At 34.2% G+C, this 22,536-nt stretch overlaps 1 protein-coding gene across 4 annotated transcripts; it reads right to left on the bottom strand.

The window, feature by feature from the left end:
* Positions 1–13,638: 13,638 nt before the first annotated feature.
* Positions 13,639–21,090, bottom strand: LOC114418002 (casein kinase 1-like protein 3). Of its 4 annotated transcripts, XR_003667964.1 has the most exons (17): positions 20,914–21,088; positions 20,754–20,794; positions 18,742–18,811; positions 18,374–18,522; positions 18,009–18,104; positions 17,826–17,896; positions 17,571–17,632; positions 17,424–17,487; positions 17,230–17,314; positions 17,005–17,131; positions 16,679–16,761; positions 16,547–16,604; positions 16,333–16,466; positions 16,022–16,216; positions 15,733–15,925; positions 14,825–14,913; positions 13,639–14,731 (listed from the first exon to the last, which is right to left on the bottom strand). XR_003667964.1 is itself a non-coding variant. In XM_028383117.1 (15 exons), the coding sequence occupies exons 1-14, from the start codon at positions 20,987–20,989 to the stop codon at positions 16,034–16,036; spliced, it is 1,299 nt and encodes a 432-aa protein (XP_028238918.1). In that variant the 5' UTR covers positions 20,990–21,088; the 3' UTR covers positions 15,463–15,925; positions 16,022–16,033. The 4 variants fall into 4 exon arrangements, 2 of the variants coding, with proteins under 2 accessions (XP_028238918.1, XP_028238936.1); XR_003667965.1 differs by lacking the exon at positions 14,825–14,913; XM_028383117.1 differs by lacking the exons at positions 13,639–14,731; positions 14,825–14,913 and having other exon boundaries at positions 15,463–15,925.
* Between the last annotated feature and the right edge of the window lie 1,446 nt (positions 21,091–22,536).

Here is a 22,536-nt window from a genome sequence, read left to right as displayed (position 1 = left end):
ATATTGTTACTACATAAAAAAATTAATCAATCATAGCACACCCACAAAATCACCTTTATCTTTAAACATATACAATGGTTGCGGAATCTACTCATCTAGTTTCATCAATCATGTATGTACTTAATTGTGTCTGATTGTAAGTGCGTGGCTGAGTGCATTTGCATTTTTGCCTGAACTAGCATGTGTGTCAAAGAGAAAGGGGTGGGGCATATGGAACCTCAACTCATTAATGTTCATAAAAGATGAAGTAACAAAAGGGAATATAAGTTATATAATATAATTTGTAAAGTTACAGAAGTCAAATATACTATATAGGAAAACAGCAGTGTTCAAAAGATGGGTATTAAAAGTATTAGGCCTCACCCAAATTTCCAAAACTATGGTCCAATTGAATTATTATGGCCATAATTACCTTGTTTTCTTTCCTTGGTCCATAATTACCTTATTACTTTTACTCTCTACGTTTTCTTCATTTGACCTAACTTGATAACGGTTGTCATTAAGGCATTTCAAGAGGCACGCACTGATTTCCTTATATATATCAACACCCGTTGTTCTTTCTAAGTGTTCTTCCTCAGCATCAACAATGGATCATGGCAGAGAAAACTCAAAGGTACCCTTTGTAGAACAAGAACAATACACTTTACCATATTTTCCCTACCCTTTTTTCAGCCTCTTCACTCCAAACAATCACACCCTTTTCACCACATTCAGCTCCATGTTTTCTACCATGGAATTCAATGATCTGAACAATTCCAATTGCTTCACACCAAGTGTAGATTCATCTGGCTATTGTGATGTTCTTGGGGAGCATTCTTGTGCCAAGTCAGACACATATTCATCCAATGAGGAAGGTGATGATGCATCAGATGATGAAGTGATGAGTTTGGATGAGTTGCAGTTTGATGGAAAAACAAAGGAGAAAATTGAACTATTGGCTGCAATGGTTGGAGTTGACACTACTGACCCAGCAATTGTGTTGAATGAAGTAGTGAGAGTCCTCAAGGTTTTGAAGAGCATAAATCCGTATTAGTTAAGTGCTTACACGAGGTTAAGAATTTTAGTTCTATTATGAGGGCTCAACCATTTTTTCTTTGGTTCCTTTTGAAATGTGGCTTTGTGTACTTTTTCTCTAGTCCTTCGGATGTCTTAGCTAACACCTATAAAATATTGAGTTTGGGAAATTTTCAATTGACTATTCTCTGCTTTGTATCGTTTTTCTAAGCTAGTTAACCCAAAAATCTTTCATCATGGGGGATGGTGTTCAATAATTTAGAAGCAAAATAACTCCTTACACGGTTTCCATATATACGTGCAACGACATAAAGAAAATAACATTTTTCTTGGTGGGTGATGGTGATCGAGAATTTTACCCCAATATTATAAAAAAACAAAAAAAAAAAAATACTCAAATAATACAACTTAAAAACTATTACACAAATGATACATTTTGTTGTATAAGCTAAGAAATTAATTTTTCAGGAACTAATTTCATACCGTGCTTTTTTTTTTTCTTAGTTAAGAAACCATTTTTTTCAAGAATCAATTTCTTAACTAGTTTTTTTTTAAAATTGATAATTTTTTGTTTTAATTTTTTTTATAATTATTTTTTATCATTTATTAGTTATTCATTTATATTTTTTTTCTTAACTCATTTTTTTTAATTGATATTTTTTTGTTTTTAATTGTTTTTGTTTTGTAATTATTTTTTATTTCATTTATTAGTTATTCCTTTATATTTTTTATGTCTTTCTAAAAAAATAAAAATTAACTTGTTAATAAAATCTGTATTTAACCCATAAATTTAGTTGAACTAAAAAAGAATTTAAGTTAATATGAATTAGAATAGAATTACAAATAATATAATAATTTGTTTTTGTTTTGTAATTTTTTATGTCTTTTATTAGTTATTCCCTATATTTTTTATGTCTTTATAAAAAAATTAATTTTTTGTTAATAAAATTTGTATTTACCCCACAAATTTACTTGAACTAAAAAAAGATTTAAGTTAACATGAATTAGAATAGAATTAAACAATTTATTTTTAACTTTGTTGCTTGAACTTTCAACACGAGTTGATGACCAATACGCTTCATTGCGCAATTTCTCAAACAATCCTCTATACACATTTGAGACACTTTCCAATGTGTACACAAGATCTATGTAAGCCCTATATTCATGGTGAGCATGCTTACAAGTAGTAACAACATGCAAACAAGGCATGTGTACCTTTTGGAATTTACCACAATCACATCACCTTTGATCTAAGCTAATCGTGAAATTTCCAACTGGCTGCACCTTTCTTGGGTTAATTGCCTCTTGCACTATGAATCGTATATCATATTGATCAAACTCAAGAACATGGTGAGAGTTGGCCTTTCTTTGTGCATCTTCCATAGCCTTGTTTATTATTTCTGTATAAGCATGGTCAGATCTAATCATTGCTTTGACTTCTCTCCCTCTTTGGTTGAATAAGTTATTACACCTTAAATAAGTCGATTTGACCAAAATATTTATTGGAAGATTTCTTGTTTTCTTGAGTACTGAGTTGATTGACTCATCTAGATTAGTGGTCATGTGTCCCCATCGTCACCCTCCATCCTATGCGAGAATCTACTTTTCTCGTAGAATCTTGTTAAGCCAATTAATGACTCGTTCATTATCTGCTTCCTCCCTCAAATTGTTGTAATAGTAGTTTAAAGCAAACTTTGTCCTTGCATATGCTGAGTAGTTAAAAACATACAATTTCAATATTATGAATAATAAAAAATTAAGTGATATTTACTATGAAGAGAAAGAAGTTTGACACTCACCCATATTGATAATCAATTTTCTTTATGTCATTGTTTTTGTATTTCATTGTGAAATTTTGTGTAATGTTTCGAATGCAGAACACGTGCATAGAATTCTCTGGTGTCCACCCACTATCCCATCTTGAGTAGGCACTTTTGATTGGCTTGTGCTTGTCTGAAATCAAACGAAGACCATTTTGTGGTGTGACATGCCTTTTCAAATTGTTGAGGAAGAAGAACCAAGCTTCTGTTGTTTCACCTTCGACAACGATGAAGACTATTGGTAGGATTTTGTTGTTCACATCTTGTGCAACTGCCACAAGTAGAGACCCTTTGTACTTTTTGTACAACCAACTTCCATCGACCTGAACAACGGGTTTGCAATATTGAAACTTATTGATACATGGTCTGAAACTCCAAAAAAGACGATGGAATTTGAAGACACCCTCTATTGTACCTTGTTTGGTGAGTATTGACAATGTTTCCTTCTCTATGACCATACTAGGAAGATATGTTTGCATAGCTTGCAACAATTTTGATAATTTGTGGTACGATTTTTCCCCGTTGCCATAGATGTTTTCAATGACCTTATGCTTTGCCAACCATGCTTTCCTATAGGTTGTAGTGTATCCTTCAATGCTTTTGACATGTGCTATCAAAGTTGACACTAAAGTTAATGGATAATTTTCGATCAACGTAGGGATACTTTTACTAATGAACATGTAAGATAACTTTGCATGATCTTGTGATATGACATAATTTGAACATGTATAGGGTTCATGGAGCTTTCTAATTTTCCATTTCTTACTTGTAAGGATGTATGCTGCTATGCACCTCTAAGCACATCCTCATCATCATATTTGGCAATTAGCTTTGTTGGATTTGATAGTTTGGTATTGTAATTAGCTTCTTTATTCATATGATACTGTTGCAAAGCATATTGAACTTTTTATTTGGTTTCAAAACACATCCCTTTAAATAAGGTTTTCACCAAATGTTGAACTTCTTTACAATTCAACATATGATCGTATTCAGAATCTTGAAAATTAGATTCAAGGTCAACATTATGCATGTGTGTTGGCATGTCATATGATGGTACGATTGTTGATGGAGGTATAAGACCAAACTCTTCATCACGTTCTTCATGGGGTTGGTTGCATAAAATTTCATCTTCAACATCACTAAAGAGATTGAGTTCTTCATTAGGTGACCCGAAGTTTGCAAATTCAGGCTCATTTGGTTGAGTTGATGGGATAGGCTCTGCTTTAGGAGTACTACAATATGCATGAGATTGATCCTCAGCAAGATCAAATGATTATGAGGCTAACAAATTGGTGTAAAATGGTGTGGGAAGAAGTTGTGTTAAGAAGATGTGGTTGGTTGCAATTCATGTCCTTGTGGTTGGGTTAAATCTAATGTCGGTTGGTAGAAATCTTCATAAGTATATGATGGGATTGCATTTGATACATGTGCAAAATTGGATTGGGGATATGAATTATAATGGGATTCGTGCGGTATTGACTGAGGAATTGGGGTGAGAAGCGTATTTAGCTCAATGTTTGCATACAATTCGATAGATGAAATAATCTCATGTTGGCAAATAACATCAATCAAACCTTTATCATTGTTGTCCTCAGCAATTTTGACTGTCATAAACTTCAGCATTTTGCATCCAACTAGTTAGGAGTATCGAAAGAAGATATTATTGACTCGATCATGTGGTTGAAGTCTGATCTTTTGGTGGATTTTTTTTCAAGACTTCAAGTGTGATATCTCGATTTGATGTAAAGAACACTATGATGGGGCATTCAAATGTATCCCCTTCATCTTATTTGGTTATTTGACCATTGTAGTGCACTAATCAATAGATAGATAAATAAGACATGTGTATTTTGTTTGCAAAGTTGAAAGTTAATTGAGAAAGAAAGTGTTGTGCGGATGTATAAATTAAGATGAATATGTGTTGTATATATAGAAAAAATCTTAGATGTGATGTGAACCGTTCATTTTTAAGATACAATATGCATCGTTTATTTTAGATTTTTAATTAAAGCATCGGATTCCCTGATGCCTTGACACAAAGCAAAGGATTCCCTGAAACACTAACGCAAAACATCGAATTCTCTAACGCCCTGATGCAAAGCAAAGGATTCCCTGACACACTGATGCAAAACGTTTTTTAAATATCACCACTATTTTTATTATAAAACTAAGAAATTAGCAACAACGAAAGTGACAAACTAAACACAACTATCTGCAAACACATAGTAATACAACAACGAACAACACACATGAAGACTAAAAATCATGAAATAATAAACATAACAATCAAGTAATTTAAGTTTTTCTTCAAAACTCAATTCAAGGTTCATTGTTTCATCAAGACATTCATCCAAACCCTCCAAATTTCAAGAGCTTGTAGAAATTGGTAGTGGTTATGCATATGTTTGTGTGAGTGTATCCTTAATGGTAACATATAACTCAACGCATGTGTGGTTGTGGAGTCTCCTGAATAAAGAAGACATAGTGAATGTGTCCTCATCATCTTACAACTTGCATGCTCTATACAAAAACAATCACCAACAAATCCATAATGGATGTGCTTGACCATTTTACCATATGGTAGACTAATTTTTTTTGAATAACTTGCTTCAAGGATTCAAGTGACATGTTCTTGTTAAGTTGAAGTATCTTTGACTTACTGCTTACAAACGTTGACCTATGTTGAGTTGTTGTGATGATACCATTGTAGTACACAATTGCAGTGATTGATGATGAAGTCATGGTTTGGGTAACAATAAGGTTGAGATCAAGTATTTTTAATTGAGGTGATGTTTCAAACTGTCTCAATGCAAACTATATTTATAATAAGTAATGATTTGTCACATACACTTTACAAAGCTATGGTCAAGATTCCACCAAAAAAATGAGTGCCTATGGTAACACCAATTGGAGCACACTAATAAAGAACGATTGAGATCAAACTATCAAAATTGAACGATTATGATCATTTTGATATAAATTGTTACTATTAATGAATTAATTTTTCCCTATAAATATAACACATGTAATGACCCCACATACATGCACAAACTCAATTAAATTTGTTGTCATATATCCTTCTTTAACATCTTGTTTACATTAGTAACAAATCCTAAACCATGGAACCTGCAAATGCCTATTTTTCTTGGAAACAACACCTTCATAGATCTGGACAAGTATGTAATATGTTAAGCATTATTGAATGTTATTTATATTACCGCTTTAAAATATTCATACCATAATGTCAATGCATGTGTTGTTATTTTCATTTTTGCAGGCAGCAAATGATGTTATCTAGTTATATGCTCAAAGTATGTCTGCTCCAGATCCCAGAATTCAAATATTTGTTGGTTCAAGTTGAGTTTTATGATGTTGCAAAGCTTTGACATTTTAAAATCAATGACGCTTTGCTAACTGCTTTGGCAGAAAGGTGGAGACTTGAGTCACATATATTTCATCTTACAATTGGTGAATGCACAATAACTTTAGAAGATGTCACTCTTCATCTGAGTTTATGAGTCCATGGAAAAACAGTTATTAGCCCAACTTAATTTGATTGGGAACAAATGTGAGCAGAATATCTATGTGTTGTTCCCCCAAAGGTTACATTAGTGGGATTAATGTTGAAACTTAGGTGGTTAAAAGAAAATATGTTTCCTCTCCCAAAAGAACCCACTCAGCAACAATTAGCAGTCCATTGCAAAGCATACATTCTAGGATTAATTGGGGGGTCTTTATGCCAAAAAAGTTAGGAAACATAGTTCACCTGATATATATACCTTTGTTAGTAGATCTAGAATAGGTTGGATGGTATAGTTGAGGTTCAACATGTTTAACACATTTGTATAGAGAAATGTGTAGAGCAATATTTCCAAAATCCAAAAATATGGGTGGATGTACATTGTTGTTGCAGTTAGGGGTGTGCAAAATAATCAGTTCGCATTGAACCAAATTGTAACCGAACGTAAACTGAATTTATTTTTTCCCAAACTAGTTCAAGAAAAAATGACTGCACTATTTTAAATATTTTTTTATTTGAAACCAATTCAGTTACTGAACTGGTTTTCATTTAAATATTTTTTTACTTAAAAAAACTAGTTCGAAAACCAGTTCGAAACTAGTTTGGCTCTTAAAATTAGTTTAAAACTGGTTAAATACTAGTTCATTTCAGAACCAATTTTTAAAAACCAATTTGGTTTTGAACCAATTTCTAAATCAATTTGACTATTTAGATATAAAACCAAATCGGTTAAAACAATTTGAAACCAATTTAGTTAGGTTTTCTTACCAAACTAGTTTTTGCATACCCCTAGTTACAGTCTTGAGCATGGTATCACATGTTATTCATTCAATCAAAGGTCGAGCCGTCAACCATCATTTTCACTTGCAAATACGTAAATAAAGATTGCTCACTCAAAATAACTCATTGTTGGTAAAGTATTTGACATTAATATATTATATATTTTACTAGATGGAGTTGTAAAGGGCTACGATTTTCTGGAATCATATGAGGTAATGTTATAGGCTATAGGTCAAGATTGGATAATATGCATAACGAGGAGGTTCAAAATTATTTTTATGTTATTTATTAAAACACCAATTACAACCCATATTTTTTCCAATTTTATTGGATGTCTTATTGAGGGTATGAGTCAATTTTTCCAAAACAAATGCATTAAAGGATTTCAAAATATGGAGTGCTTGTGTTGTTTTAATTTGTTTCCCAGTGGTAGTATGACATGAAATCAACAAGGTCAAACTCCAATTTGGACTTTGGTAAGACATACCAAACCCACTGCATAATCTTGACAAACTCCATCAAACAAACATGAGAGGACATAGTGACACAAATTGGGCAGAGGAACATCAACAATGGATTTCCATTTTGAAAGAAAGAAGCTAATATGTGTTAACCGGACAACCTATTCAAGGATATCTTCAACAAATGAGTTGTCGACAAATCTCGGTCAACTCCAGAGATGGTAACTGAACAAAGTCTTCATTTCCATCGCAATACCCCCTCTCCACAAAGCTTACTAGTTGTTGTCAACATGCAAGATGAAAGACTAGAACCACCTCCTCAATCATTTAAATTCACTCCACAACAACCTCAACAACATTATAGGTACAATTCACACTTATTCAAAGTTAGCAGAGAAGACTTTATGAGCAACCTTATAGGTACAAATCGAACACCAGAATCTGCTTATGCTTACATGCAAAGTATACTCATTCCTTCGTTTGCATCCTTTCACCTAGCTATAGTTGGAAGTTCTTTAACATCCTTTGTAAACGATCTCAATTCCCAATCAACAAATCAAACAAATTTTAATCTAAATTATAATGAGTTCATCCTGGAAGAGCAACCTGTTGTTGCCGATGAACATATTCAACCACATAAGCATGGACGAGTTCATCGAAAACCGACAAGAAATAGGCAAGCTCCTAGATGTGAAACTCGTAGACATAGATGACATTAAACAGGAAGCCTAGACTTTGTGGCACTGGCTTTGGTGATTAATCGTGTATTTTTCTTTTGTTTTTATCATGTTGTGTATTGAGAAATTATTGTCAGTATTTGTTTATATAATTTACTTATGTTGATATGTTAATTTGTTGTCATTAACAATTTATTATCAAACTTTTGCCACTTATATGATTATGTGTATCAGTTATTTTAGTTCAAATAATGATTCATTCCAAATAGTTTTCATGTCGATGAAGTCGATGATATAACTTTCATGACTCCAATCGACCTAAAAATGCATTAAAAAAGTGCCCCAAAATTTTAAAAAAAATCATTACTTCAAAATTTGATGTAAATGATGTTAGTGTTCACCCTTCAGGAATCTTGTAGAGCTTCGTCTTTTGTGGTAGAAAAGCAGTGGCCAAGATAGCACCAACGGTAATCAACGGCCTATAATGCATTGATGTAAACGAGATTATTGTTCACCTGTTAGGAATCCTGCAGAGTTTCGTCTTTTGTGGAAGAAAAAAGTGGCCGAGATAGCACCAATGACAACCAACGACCCAAAATGCGTTGACGTAAATGATGTTACTATTCACCCATCAAGAATCCTTCTGAGCTTCATCTTTAGTGGTAGAAAAGCAGTGGCTAAGATATCACCAATGACAATCAACGACCTAGAATGCATTAACGTAAACGAGGTTATTGTTCACCTGTCAAGAATCCTACAAAGCTTCGTTTTTTATGGTAGAAAAGCAGTATCCAAGATAGCATCGACGACAATCAATGGCCCAGATTGCATTGATGTAAATGAGACTACTATTCACTTGTCAGGAATTTGTAGTGCTTCAAGTTTTATGCCAGAAAAGGAGCGACCGAGATGACAATGAATGAAAATGATCAACATATTTGTATAAATATAAGTAATGTACTGATGTTAACTTCAATATCTCATCATCTTCAAACCATTTATTTTTCTCATAAACTCTCATTCATCATGGACAATACATTGTGGGAACTTCTTGACATTGATGACTCAAACCTTTCATCCTTTGTTTATCCTTCTAACCCAAATCAATTATCCTTTAGTTTAAGACCACTTATTCCTAGTCCCATAGGGGTCATACAGGTTGTCAAGGTGAATCACCAATCTAGGAAGCCACTCCCAATTCAAGAATTCATAATGTGTGCCCACCCAGAAAGCCAACCTGGATTTAACAAGAATCCATGGTTATGTGCTTTAGAATTCGTTCGATCACAAGGTCAGCTACTGTAAAACATTTATTGTATTTCATACACCCAAACCCTCAATTGATTGTTGAATTCATATAATTATAGGATCAGTAAATACTGATGACACACCTCACGGGACAAAGTTAGGGTCCATTGATTATACTTTTGATCGTGTATCGTTAACAACCGTCATTGTCAAAACTTGTACCCCAAACTATTTTGGCAACATGAGAGTTACGCTCAAGGTAGTCAAGCATAATTAAGTCTTTAACAATTACATTGTTATTTTTGAGATATTCATTGATGAAAGTTTTAATTTTAGGATCCTATGGGCACTATTGATGTCACTTTGTGACGGATAATCATACAACATGAAGATTTAGGCCAATATATAATTGTTGGTTCTGTCTTAGTTTTGCAAGAGGTAAGTTTCTTACTTTTCTTGTTAGTTTCTTACTTTTCGTGTCACATATAGTTTATTTCTTTTATTGCATTAAATTATATACTCTATAGGCCGTTGTGTTTTCTTCCTTTCCTCTTCACTCCAAATGTTATTTGAATATTACATTGCACAATATTGTCAAGGTAATGTTTTTGTATTTTAGGTTACAAATTAATTTGTTATTAACAAATTTACATTGTATGCCCATGTCTTGTTAATATGTAACACAAGTGTTTCCAAAAGAGAATTGATCTCACCTTAAGAAGTATGTATTTTGTACTTGCAACGTGTCATCAAGTACGTTAAATAATGTTCCAACAATATGTTTGAGTAATAACTAGTTTTTTCGTTTATGTTTGTTTTGTATGGTCCTAATTATGTTTTTGTTTTACGAATTTTGTGTGTAATCTTCTTGTTGTAGAATAATAAAATCGGTACCATTAAATATTATGTTGTATTATTTATAATTCTATTTTATTTTGTTAACATAATCTCTTTTTTAGTTCAACTAAAGTTGTGGGTTAAATACAAATTTTATTAAAAAATTAACTCATTTTTTGTATAGAAAGATTGGGATAATTTTATAAAAAATTGAATGAATAAACAAAAAATATACAAAGACATAAGAAAAAACACAAATGGATATTTTTTTAAAACTAATTACAAAACAAAAAAATAGTTTTATCAAAAAAACTAAATAGAAAACAAAAAAAACAATTACAGATAATAAAAAATCAATTTTCTTTAACCACCTTAAAAAATCAATTTTCCAAAACTGATTTCATAGTCATTTACAAAAAAAAAAAAAAAAAATTGCCACCTTACGAAATTGGTTCGTGAAGAAATGATTTCTTTAGGTGATTTTAAATAAAAACGAGTTAAGAAATTCATGGAAAATCAATTTCTTAACAAAAGACAAAAAAAATACCATACCAATTTCAATATGAAATTATTTGATATGATTAAATTAGAATAAGAAAAATGACATCTAAGTAACTTTACATTTTGACTTATCCACTTACCAGTCTCTATTTGATTAAATCTTTTCTCGTGTTTAGGTTAACATCACTCAAAATATAGAAGAAAGTTTAGAGTTCCAAAAATAAAAATGAATTATTAGTTTTCATAAAAAAATGAACTATTAGTAGGGCAATTACTTTTTATATAAAAAGCCGCGTACACTTTACTGGTTAGCTTACAAATAATTTTATTAGTGCATATTATTTTACCAAAAAAACTATATATAAAAAGTATATAAGATAAATAACTGAGGAACAGATAAAAAGAAATTCGAACCAATAAAGAGTCCATCGCCTTCTATCAAATAGAAACGAGATAATATACTTTAGATTTTAAAAGATAAAATATGATTATAATCATTAATTAAAAAAATTAAAATTTCGATAATATATAAAAATATGTTAAATATACTTTATTCTTTAAAATACACCATTGCTTTGATGTTTGGACAGGAAAAAAATAAAGAAAGAAAGCATCAATAACAATATATTTTTTATTTAATTAAAGAGAAAATAAAAGGAAAATAATTTAACAGTAAAAAAACAAAATTTTCTTTCCTTCAATTCTCTTTTTTTTTTTCAAACTTTTCTCTTTTTTAATTGGCTGTTGCACCCGTGGGCAAAGGAACCAAATTTGATAAGACAAACCCTAAATTTATGTTGATATAAGGATTGGTTAAGAAATCCAAATCCTCACAATTGCTATTATAAACCATCACAATGATTGGGATTGAAGTTTTATGTTTAGTTGGGCTACTCTACTTAACCAAATGATCTCTGAACTATTCGTTTAAAATCTAACGGTAAATAATTCAAGTTTCATTTGTTTTAGGAATTTTTTTTTGAAGAGACTGTTCCATAATCCGACGTCCTCAACATTATTCAACCCTAAGTCCCCTGGAGAATGTCCACAGATATATTTACAAATGAATTGTTCTATTCATATAACTCATACAACATTTTTTCCCTCTATCTATCTCCACATCATTAATTACAATTCATATTTCTCACTTATCTCTCTCTCTCTGTTACGAGCTTGGAGTTCGAGGACCAAGCAGCCTCCTAAGAGAGAATAAGAGAGTGGGAGAGAGAGAACTATGGAGGAACGTTTTCTGCTATTTTCTGATATCCTTCCAGCACCATTTCTTTACATATATATAGCTGTTATAGAGGGGACAAGTCCCGACAAGCAAAAACAGAAAAGATAAAAGAAATCCGAAATATCCTAACAGCAAGTATGCCTTTATTCCACTACCTACGCATCTTCTAGAAGACACGATGCTATCACATGGGTTTGCGCTTTTCCTACGTACGGTGCATGTATGCATGATGCATGATGCCAGCCATGCAGTACGTTCCTTCCTCTTGGGCCTTTGGTGCTTACTTCCTGCATAGGAATAGTAAAATGAGTCTGCAGGAAGTAAGCACCAAAGGCCCAAGAGGAAGGAACGTACTGCATGGCTGCCACCCACCATACGCCACTTCCATGGCTGCCTACCACCACCCACACTCGTCGTCCGCCACCGAGGACCGCCTTGAGGCGGCCTTGGCCAAACTTGAGGCCGTTACGCGCCGCCTCGACGCCCAACTGGATGCCCTTCTCCTCCGACTACCTCGACCACCCGGACCTCTGCCGCGGACTCCGTTCCCACCTCCGCCATTGCTGACGCCACTGCCGTTAACTCCACCGACCCCTCCGCCGTTGCCGCCACCACCTCCACCAGCAACAACGCCTCCGCAACCGCCACCTCTGCCAGCCACGACGCTTCTGCCGCCAGCTCCACCAGCCACGACGCCTCCGCCACCACCTTTCGTACCCATACAGCTCCAACCCATAACCCCGCCGCGACCCACAATCTTCCTGGCTCCTCACGCCAAGCAGGAAGAACATCGAGCCATTGCGTTATTTGGACTGGGACCAGGACTCTTTGGGTCTATCATGGTCTCACGCAAGTGCAGCCCAGCTGTCTTGGCACTATGGGCAAGCGCTGAGCTGAGTGAGTTTTGCCGCCACAGACCTTGGAACCCTGGTATTACCTTGGTAGTCATGGTTAAGCATATCACCTTGAGGGCAATGTGAATTTCCAAGGGCCGTGGAATGATAGGAATAGTAAAATGGGTCTGCAGGAAGTAAGCACCAAAGGCCCAAGAGGAAGGAACGTACAACATGGCTGGCATCATGCATCATGCACCGTACGTAGGAAAAGCGCAAACCCATGTGATAGCATCGTGTCTTCTAAAAGATGCGTAGGTAGTGGAATAAAGGCATATTTGTTGTTAGGATATTTTGGATTGCTTTTATCTTTTTCGTTTTTGCTTGTCGTCCCCTCTATAACAACTATATATATATGTAAAGAAATGGTGTTGGAAGGATATCAGAAAATAGCAAAAAACGTTCCTCCTTAGTTCTCTCTCTCCCACTCCTCTCTTAGGAGGCTGCTTGGTCCTCGAACTCCAAGCTCATAACACTCTCTCGCTAAAATTTATTGTAGAAATTGTTGTATAAATAATAACATTTCTCCTCACAAAATTACCTGTCAAGAAAAGCTCGGGACAACCAAATATTAAACTTAAAACTATACAAGTTGCTTCGGCCTCTTCAGGCTAAATCAACATAATGCAAAATTTGTAATTAACAACATATAAGAAAAAAATTATCATAAAAACTTTTAATTCAAAAAGACTAGATAAGAATTAACTACATATAAGACTAGGTTGCATCCAAGAGAATGAAATCCTTTTCATGCCTCAGTCATTTTTCTTGCTTCTAAGACTCTTTTACGATCATTAGTTGGCACAAAGGATCTTTAAAGGTGAAGAAGATAGGTGCTTCATGCAATTACATGTCAGCATACGTCAAAAACCGTTAAACCAATCTGTATTCGTTTATGCAATTCAGAATTTATAACCATCTGAACCTCAATGATGCTGCTTTCCAAGCTTTCAAGTAAAATTTCCATTCACCTGATGCTTTGGATGTGCTTGAAACACCAACATCAAGCAATGTAGGATAACGTGTGTGCCAGAGTCCTCACATTCATGTTTTAAATGACTTTTTGTTTGTCATTCATACCAATCAAGAAATTGAATTTGGAATATCTACTATAGCATTGGTCTTTCATTGTGATGCTTCTGTTCACCATTACATGTATCCATCTGACATGGGCTGTAGCTAGACAACAATGCAAAACAGTGTATACATGTTAGTAAAAACATGTGATGCTGATCTCACTGTACTAAACTTGTACGCATGTGAGTGGCATGGGCCATGAAAGTCATGGGTAATCTTGCTAACCAATAAACACCAAGTATATAGTCTATCCAGAAAAGGAACTCAGAATATTCATCTTGACACTGTTAAAACCAAATGTTTCTCAATATATGAAACTGAGCTTCCTTCATATGCATTGTTTTCTACTATAATTTTCCTCGAGAGACCCACTTGTAACCAGCAACAAAATCAATGATCACTGATCAAGTCCATCAACTGAAAAATGAATAGTCAACTTTACACAAATGTTGGTTAGAATCACAGATCTTGAATCATCTTTGCTAACTAACATCCATATCAAAAGCAATTCTCATTTCAAGCTTTGTCACAAAGCTGAAGACTCCCAGAATGCTATGACAACCCAATCTGTATGGAGAGGTATGTTCCAGTTGATAATAGCATCCATATATACCAACTGTCAGTCATATTTCATCCTTCAGACAATATAGGTTGAAAAAAGAAGTCCTGCAAAAGAGAAAGTGCGAACTGATAATTGAGCTGCTCATATGCAATTAGTTTTATCACAGGAACAACAAATGCACAGTAATTTATCCAAACCTTGAACTACACTGAAATAAGACCAGGTTTTCATTCATCCCAAGAATGACAATACAAGTTAATCTGGCTGATAGTCAAATTCGAGCTACCTACAAGTAAAGAAGTGCTTCCTGAGCAACACGTATGAATTGAAAATTTTGAAAACTCATAAAAATAAGTTGATAAAATCAAGAGGAAATCTAAAGCAGCAAATCTTTGATTGTTCCAACTATGGGTAATTATATAAATTTTAAAATTTGACACTGGCAGGAGACTGAAGATTTTTCCTTGAATAACATCAAGATTTAGACCAAATGGAAAAACCAATGATGAGATACAAATCTCAATAATTAAGTAACTTTGTAGGCCAAAATTCTGCCTCTGATATGATAGTTACATTCTCTGAAAACATGACCATGTGAACAGGAATATCAACTCAGCATCATCAGAGACAAATGATCTGACAGCAATGAAAGAAGTCAGAACACCAAAAAAATTGATAAAATATTTATGATAAAACCTTTTCCCAGTTTAGGTTTTCCCACATTCAAAGAAATTTCATTTATGGAAAGCTTCAAAGCATGATATACAGTTACATGGTATGTTATTTAGGCAGTGAAAATAGCATAACCAGGTAAAAATAAATTACCAACAAAAGCAAAAAAGTAAAATCAAATATACCTTAACAGAACCAACTGAAAATACACCTACAATTCATAATATCGTCAATCAATTTAAACTAAATTGAGTCACCATATAACATATGGCCCAATGATAATTATCATCAAAACAGGGCTACATTCACGCATTAATTTTACATAAAACATGGATACACAAGATTGCCATGTGTCACATTTGAAATCTATCTACAGCAAAGCAGCCAAGCCTGGGTAGTCTGTTATTTATACCAAACAATCGTTTGCAGTCACCTTAGGGAAAAAGCAACACAAGATGGTCTCAGAAGATGAGCTTTGAAATTTATCAACCTTGCAGCCATTTGCAGTCTCCCTGGATAGATCACTTGAAAATTCTTGACCAAAAATGTACAGTTGAAGCAAGCAAATACCACAAATTTGCAGGTTAATGAATGTATACAAGGAATCTTCTTGATCAGAATCAAACCTGAAAAAACACATAATATTAACAGTCGATGATATAATTGGGGCATAGAGACAATAACACTTGCTGCAGCACATTTATTATGAACCAGAAAATTACCATATTGGGCATTCATTTGGCAGAAGATATGCGCTGCACAGATGAAATCCAGCTACTCGAAGGGCCAATTTTATTACTACCTTGCCCATGTCCAGGGTTAGGAGCTTCAGTGGACAAGGCAGGCTTCAAGGTGTTCCTTCTTGAGGTACCAGCAACAGAGTATGAGGTAGAGGGTATATTCGCTTCACCAAAAATCTAGAAGTAAATGATGAAATTAATTAAATATTGCTTTAAACACTGATCTATTTCATAATTTTTAAACACGTAGTCATAATAAAAATTTATAAATATTTTACTCAAAGATGACTTACATTCTTGTCCAGAGGCTTTTCAGAGCCCAAATTTTTGCCAACTGGTGATTTAAACTGAATTTTAACACCAGAACCAGTAACATTGCCTGACTTAATGCGTTCTGCTGTGACATCCCCTGAATAAGCATTAATACCTGCCAACGAGTAATACTGAACACAACATTGTTTATGCAGAATCACAAAAAATTATGTAAATAATTTCAGATGCACCAACCTCGATGGTTGTCTACATCCATTGGCATTGCAGGACTACTGCTTGTTCCAGGGACTGTCTGCAATATGACAAAAATTAGTATTATAAGCATGGGAAGACTCAAACCTCTTCATGTAGAGCAAATATACTCACAGATATACGAGACTGGACTCTATTCTTTTGTGCCTGCTGGTACTTTAAAATAGTCCAATCAAATACATAATCAAATTCATAACCTGCACTTACCGATAAGGGGAAATAGAAAAGGAAAATTACATAAATGTAGATATGAAAACAAAGACAAATATTGCCACTGTCACCACATTTGATATACTTAATGATCTGTTAAATCCCAACTTTCAGTTATAATAATAATAATAATAACTTCAATATCCAAAGATGCTATTTTGAAGGAATATAAACACAATTCTGCAGGTAATTTGATTCCATATTACTCAAGAAATCATCAAAATAATCACCTTCTCGAGCAAATAGGTCCCGAAATAGGCGCTTCAAGAATCCATAATCCGGTCTCTGATCAAAGGTCAGAGAGTGACAGTAATGAAAGTATGAAGCAAACTCTACAGGATGAGATTTGCATAATACCTTGAAAATAACAAACAAATAAGAATCATGATCAAATCCCAACACATAAGAATCGTGATAAAAAAACCTACACATCAAATAAATGTCCAAACACTTACCTCAATAGGAGTTGATACTTTCTTCTCACATATTTTATCATACTTTTGCTTCTTTGTTGCAGCCTTTAGGTTTTGCCAAGGAAGGCTAAACACAAATGTTCAGTCATTTACAAGTTAGAACATTTCATTAAATTGCTCCCAATGGATTAAAAAAATGCCCATTAAAGTAAAACAAGTAGATTAGAATGTCATACCTTCCTCTAAGGAAGTACAAAAGCACATACCCAAGTGACTCCAAATCATCCCGTCGACTTTGCTCTACAAATAAAATAGAAATTGAACATAAACAAAAATTGAATTTTATATGGAGTGAAGGGCTTAAATAACTTCTTCTGACTTACCAATCCCAAGATGAGTATTGCAACTAGCATAGCGTGCAGTCCCTGTTAAGTTTTTGTTCTCCCTGTCCAGTACAATTTGTTATTATTAATTCTGGTATATTTATCAGGGATGAAAAGAGAAGAAACTAAAAAAGAAATACTCCCAAAAATATTGTGTTATTCATGAAAATTGATTAAGAAATTGGATCAAACCCAAAAGAAAAAAGGGAGAGAGAGAGATAATTCAATGGAATACAATAGTAGAAAGTTAGAAACCTGTAAGGGATGTGGCGATTAGTTGAGGAGTCCCTATATCGTTTTGCAAGCCCAAAATCAATTATATAAACCTGTCAAGTACACCATGATCATGTATATTTAATTTGATGCCAACTAATAAACTGGGGGAATGACAATGCAAGTCAACTCCAAATGAAGACGAAACCACAACAGGATAGTCACCTGGTTTGCCTTCCGACCAAGTCCCATGAGAAAGTTGTCAGGTTTTATATCCCTGTGTAGGAATCCTTTAGAATGCACATATTCTATTCTAGTCATCTGCACAAAATAATTAAGAAAAAAGTTATCATCAACTGCACACTTCACTCACTAGGCATCATGACATAACAAAATTTATAACAAAGCGACACTGACTGCAAAATTTTCCACGAGACTAAATAAAAGAATAAGGCTGAGAGAACGGGACTTAAAGGGCCAAGAGGCAAGAGGGAAGAGGTCTTGCTGTCCTTTGAGCTGAACACATGAACAATTTGCAGACAACATAGTAACCCATATGATAATAATAATTAAAAGAGATGACTGGTTACCATTTGATCGGCCAACATTAACACAGATTTGAGGGAGAACTTTCTTCCACAGTAGACAAAAAGATCCTCAAGACTAGGTCCCAGCAAGTCCATAACAAGCACATTATCCTCCCCGTCTACGCCGCACCATTTTATGTTCGGGATGCCACCTGGATTCCAAAAAAAGAAAGAAATTCAAAATCTTCAAACCTCACCATGTTCCTAAAAGTAAAACTCTCCAAACTCTATAGTCCATACACGGATACACCAACTCATTCATTCACTTATGCAGACATACACACACAAATGCACAACTAATTATCAATTTAAAAAAATAATCCAAATTGCATCAATTTATTATTAAAAAAAAAAGAGGAAAAAGGGCATACTTCCTCCTTGAAGAATATTGTAGAGCTTGGCCTCGTAAAGCAATTGTGGATGCTTCGTTTTACCGTTCTCCTGCAAACAAAACTCGAAGAGTTAAAGAATCCGAATCTGCTAGAATGCATAATTACTAATGATGCGAAACCACAACCAGACAATAATCAAACTTTTTTGGGGAGGCGAATATGGAGAATGTTAAAACAATCAAAGCCATCTTAAGATCATTTGAACTTGCCTCAGGCCTTAAAATCAATTTTGCAAAGAGTTGTTTTGGAGCTTTGGCCAATCTGATCTATGGAAGCAACAGGCAGCTAATTATCTGAATTGCCGTTTGCTGGCTCTCCCTTTTACTTATCTGGGAATACCCTTAGGAGCAAACCCGAGGAGATGTCATTTGTGGGACCCTATAATCCACAAATGTGAGAGAAAGTTAGCGAGGTGGAAACAGAGACACATATCTTTTGGGGGGAGAGTGACACTCATACAATCAGTGCTAACATCGATTCCAATTTACTTTTTGTCTTTTTTCAGGGTGCCTAAATCAGTGGTCGACAAGTTGGTGAGGATACAACGTAGCTTCCTATGGGGAGGAGGGCCTGACCAAACCAAAATTGCATGGATCAATTGGGAGACAGTGTGCTTGCCGAAAGAGAAGGGAGGATTGGGCATAAAGGACATTAACAACTTCAACATGGCTTTGCTTGACAAATGGGAGTGGAATCTTAGGCAACAAAGAGGGGAATTATGGGCTAAGGTGCTAGAATCAAAATATGGAGGATGGAGAGGCTTGGCTGAAGCGGGTAGGGCAGGCCACAAATCCATTTGGTGGAGAGATTTACAAAAGACTTTCAGCAGCTCACATCAAGGACAGCTCATTCGAAAGGGAATGAAGTGGAAGGTGGGTAGTGGAGATCAAATCAAATTTTGGGAGGATAAGTGGACCGGGGAGGAGGAATCATTGGCTGAGAAGTATCCTAGACTATACTTAATATCATCACAGCAGAATCAAATCATAAAATCGATGGGAATGCATAAAGACATAGGGTGGGAGTGGATTCTTACGTGGAGAAGACCATTGTTTGAAAATGAAATCGATTCAGCGGTTAGTTTCCTAACAGATATTGCAGATAAGTCAATTCAGCAACAAGGCACAGATGCTTGGGTATGGATGGGTGATCCAGAGGGCCAATATTCAACACGAAGCGCATACAATATGCTAAGGGAAGAGGCAGCAGCTGGTAGACAGGAAGACTGTTTTGTGAAACTATGGAGAATAAGGATTCCAGCTAGGTTTGCGGTATTTGCGTGGAGATTGTTGAGAGACAGATTGCCGACAAAACAAAATTTGAGGAGGCGTCAAGTACAGATCACAGATATGCTGTGTCCGTTCTGCAGATCTCAAGAGGAAGATGCATCCCATTTATTCCTACATTGCAGCAACATAAAACCCATTTGGTGGGACACTATGACATGGCTGCACATTAAAGGTGCTTTCCCATTAAGCCCAAAGCAGCATTTCCTACAACATTTGGGTGTTCAACTTGATGGAGTAAGGATGAACAGATGGCAATACTGGTGGTTAGCCTTAACATGATCCATTTGGAAGCTTAGAAACAACATAGTGTTCTCTAATGCCACTTTCAATGCTAATGCACTGTTTGAAGATGCGACTTTCCTACTGTGGTCTTGGCTAAGGGGTTTTGAGAAAGGTTTCACAGTCCATTTCAATCAATGGGCAAGCAGCTTTACACAAAGCTTTTAGTATCAGTAGTAGACTACATCGTTATGAGCCTATTTAATGTAAATTTCAGAACAAATCTATATCCATACTCTGGTTCCCTTTCAGAATATGAATGTCTGATTGTGGAACCATTTGTATGGTCCTTTATGTACTATTCAGTACCTCTGGTACTCCAATTAATATATAGCTTACCTTTGCTGATAAAAAAAATAAATCAAACGAAGCTGAAACTGCACTAATTGAATTAAAAAAGCGTAGGAACAGAAAGCAGCATACGATCTTGACGGCGACGATCTCGAAGGTATCAATATTCGTCGCTGCAGAATTGAATTGAATTGAATCGCAATCAGAACATAATAGCATTAATATCGAAAGCAACAATAATTAAAATTAGGAATTGAGATTTGTGAAGAAAAATTGAGAGAGAGAGAGAGACCGAGGTAGATTTCGCCGAAGGATCCGCTTCCGATCTTGCGACCTAGCTTGTACTTGGCGCAGATGATGCGCTCCATGGCCTTAACCCTATCCCTACGTATCTATCTATCTATCTATTAGGTGCCTGCTATAATAATAACAATACAAAGAAATGCTTCGATCTCAGAGCAACAACACGGAACCACTCAGAACAAACAAATATGAACCCGGGGGTATATCCGTCCTTTCACTTTTGTCTCACTCCAACCAGAACGGCCCAACCGGACGGACCCGGTTCTGGGTTGTTGCCTGGTTCCACCGTCAGAATCTTTTTGGGAAAGTTAAATCCTATTTTAAGGATCTAGGACTGGTTTAGATCAAGGATTTTTTTTTTTTAAGGATTTCTTAAATGAGTGTCATTTTTTATTGGAACAAATTTATGTGAATTTTTTAAAGATATGATTTGTATTTTTTATAAAAAAAAACTATTTCTTCGTAATAAAAAATAATATTCATTTAAAATATAACAACATCATAATTAAATCATAATTAAGTGGGAAAAAACATAAAATTATGAGTTTTCTAATGTTTCCTAAACTTTCTTAACATGAAAGTATAATTGTGTGTATTTTTTTATAATAATATGACATTGTGAGAATCAAAAAATAACTTAAAAAACTTTAAAAATTCTCATTAAAAATGCTCTAAAATACTGGATGAGAAAAAAAATAAAAGAATTGGATAAAAACACGATAATTGATTATAATTTTAAATTTGTTAAAACTTCCAATTTTGAAGTGATTAAATGTTTTTACTTTTTCTTTTCTTCAATACTATATTTTACGGTAAGTTCTAAATATTTTTACCTTTTCTTTTCTTCAATACTTATCATGAAAGGTAATAGGAAGATGAAGTAGGAGGATATAACATCACTTAAAGTTATTAACATATTTTTGGTGTTACTAGATAACAAGTCAGATAACAATAGAAAATTATGTATTATATAAATTATCGTGATAGAATATTATATATTGTATAAATCAAATATATCCATGTTTTTTCCTGGATTAAAATATTATTTATTAACACGATAAATAAAATACTATTTAAGAAAAAAAATGATGAGAAAAATTTTCGAGAAAGAATTTCAAAAGATATTCTATCGACAAAATATGATTTTTTTTTTAATTTTATAACTCCTAAGTGCGGGTATTGTGTTGTTGTTAGCGTATGAGTGCATGAGTATAACGGTTGTCTAATTTGCTTACATACAGTTCCTTTGCGTTGAAAAAATTGCCTTTGTTGTCTTTTGCTTAAATTCATAGCCAAGGAACAAAACTCCAACATCGTTAATTAGTTATAGAACTCACTCGAAGAATTATTTCTTGCCGTGAGTAGATGTTGAATTATTGGTAAGTGCACTAGATTGTTCTAACCAGTAAAGTTAAAACGAAACTTCAAGAATTGAATTTAGAGGAACTTTATCGTGGATGAATATTAAATTTTTAAGCAATAAATAAATTGGTTTAAAAGGTTTGGAAAAAATAGTAGAATAAATTGACATAAAATAAATTAAAATAAACAAGAGAGAAAAATAAACATAAAAGTAAATTAATTAATTAAAACAAAAAACATGAGAGAAGCC

The sequence above is a fragment of the Glycine soja genome, chromosome 1, assembly GCF_004193775.1.
Source record: "Glycine soja cultivar W05 chromosome 1, ASM419377v2, whole genome shotgun sequence".
In the NCBI taxonomy this organism is placed as follows: domain Eukaryota; kingdom Viridiplantae; phylum Streptophyta; class Magnoliopsida; order Fabales; family Fabaceae; genus Glycine; species Glycine soja.
Note: the sequence above shows the minus strand (reverse complement) of the source record. Positions and strands in the feature narration are given on the sequence as shown.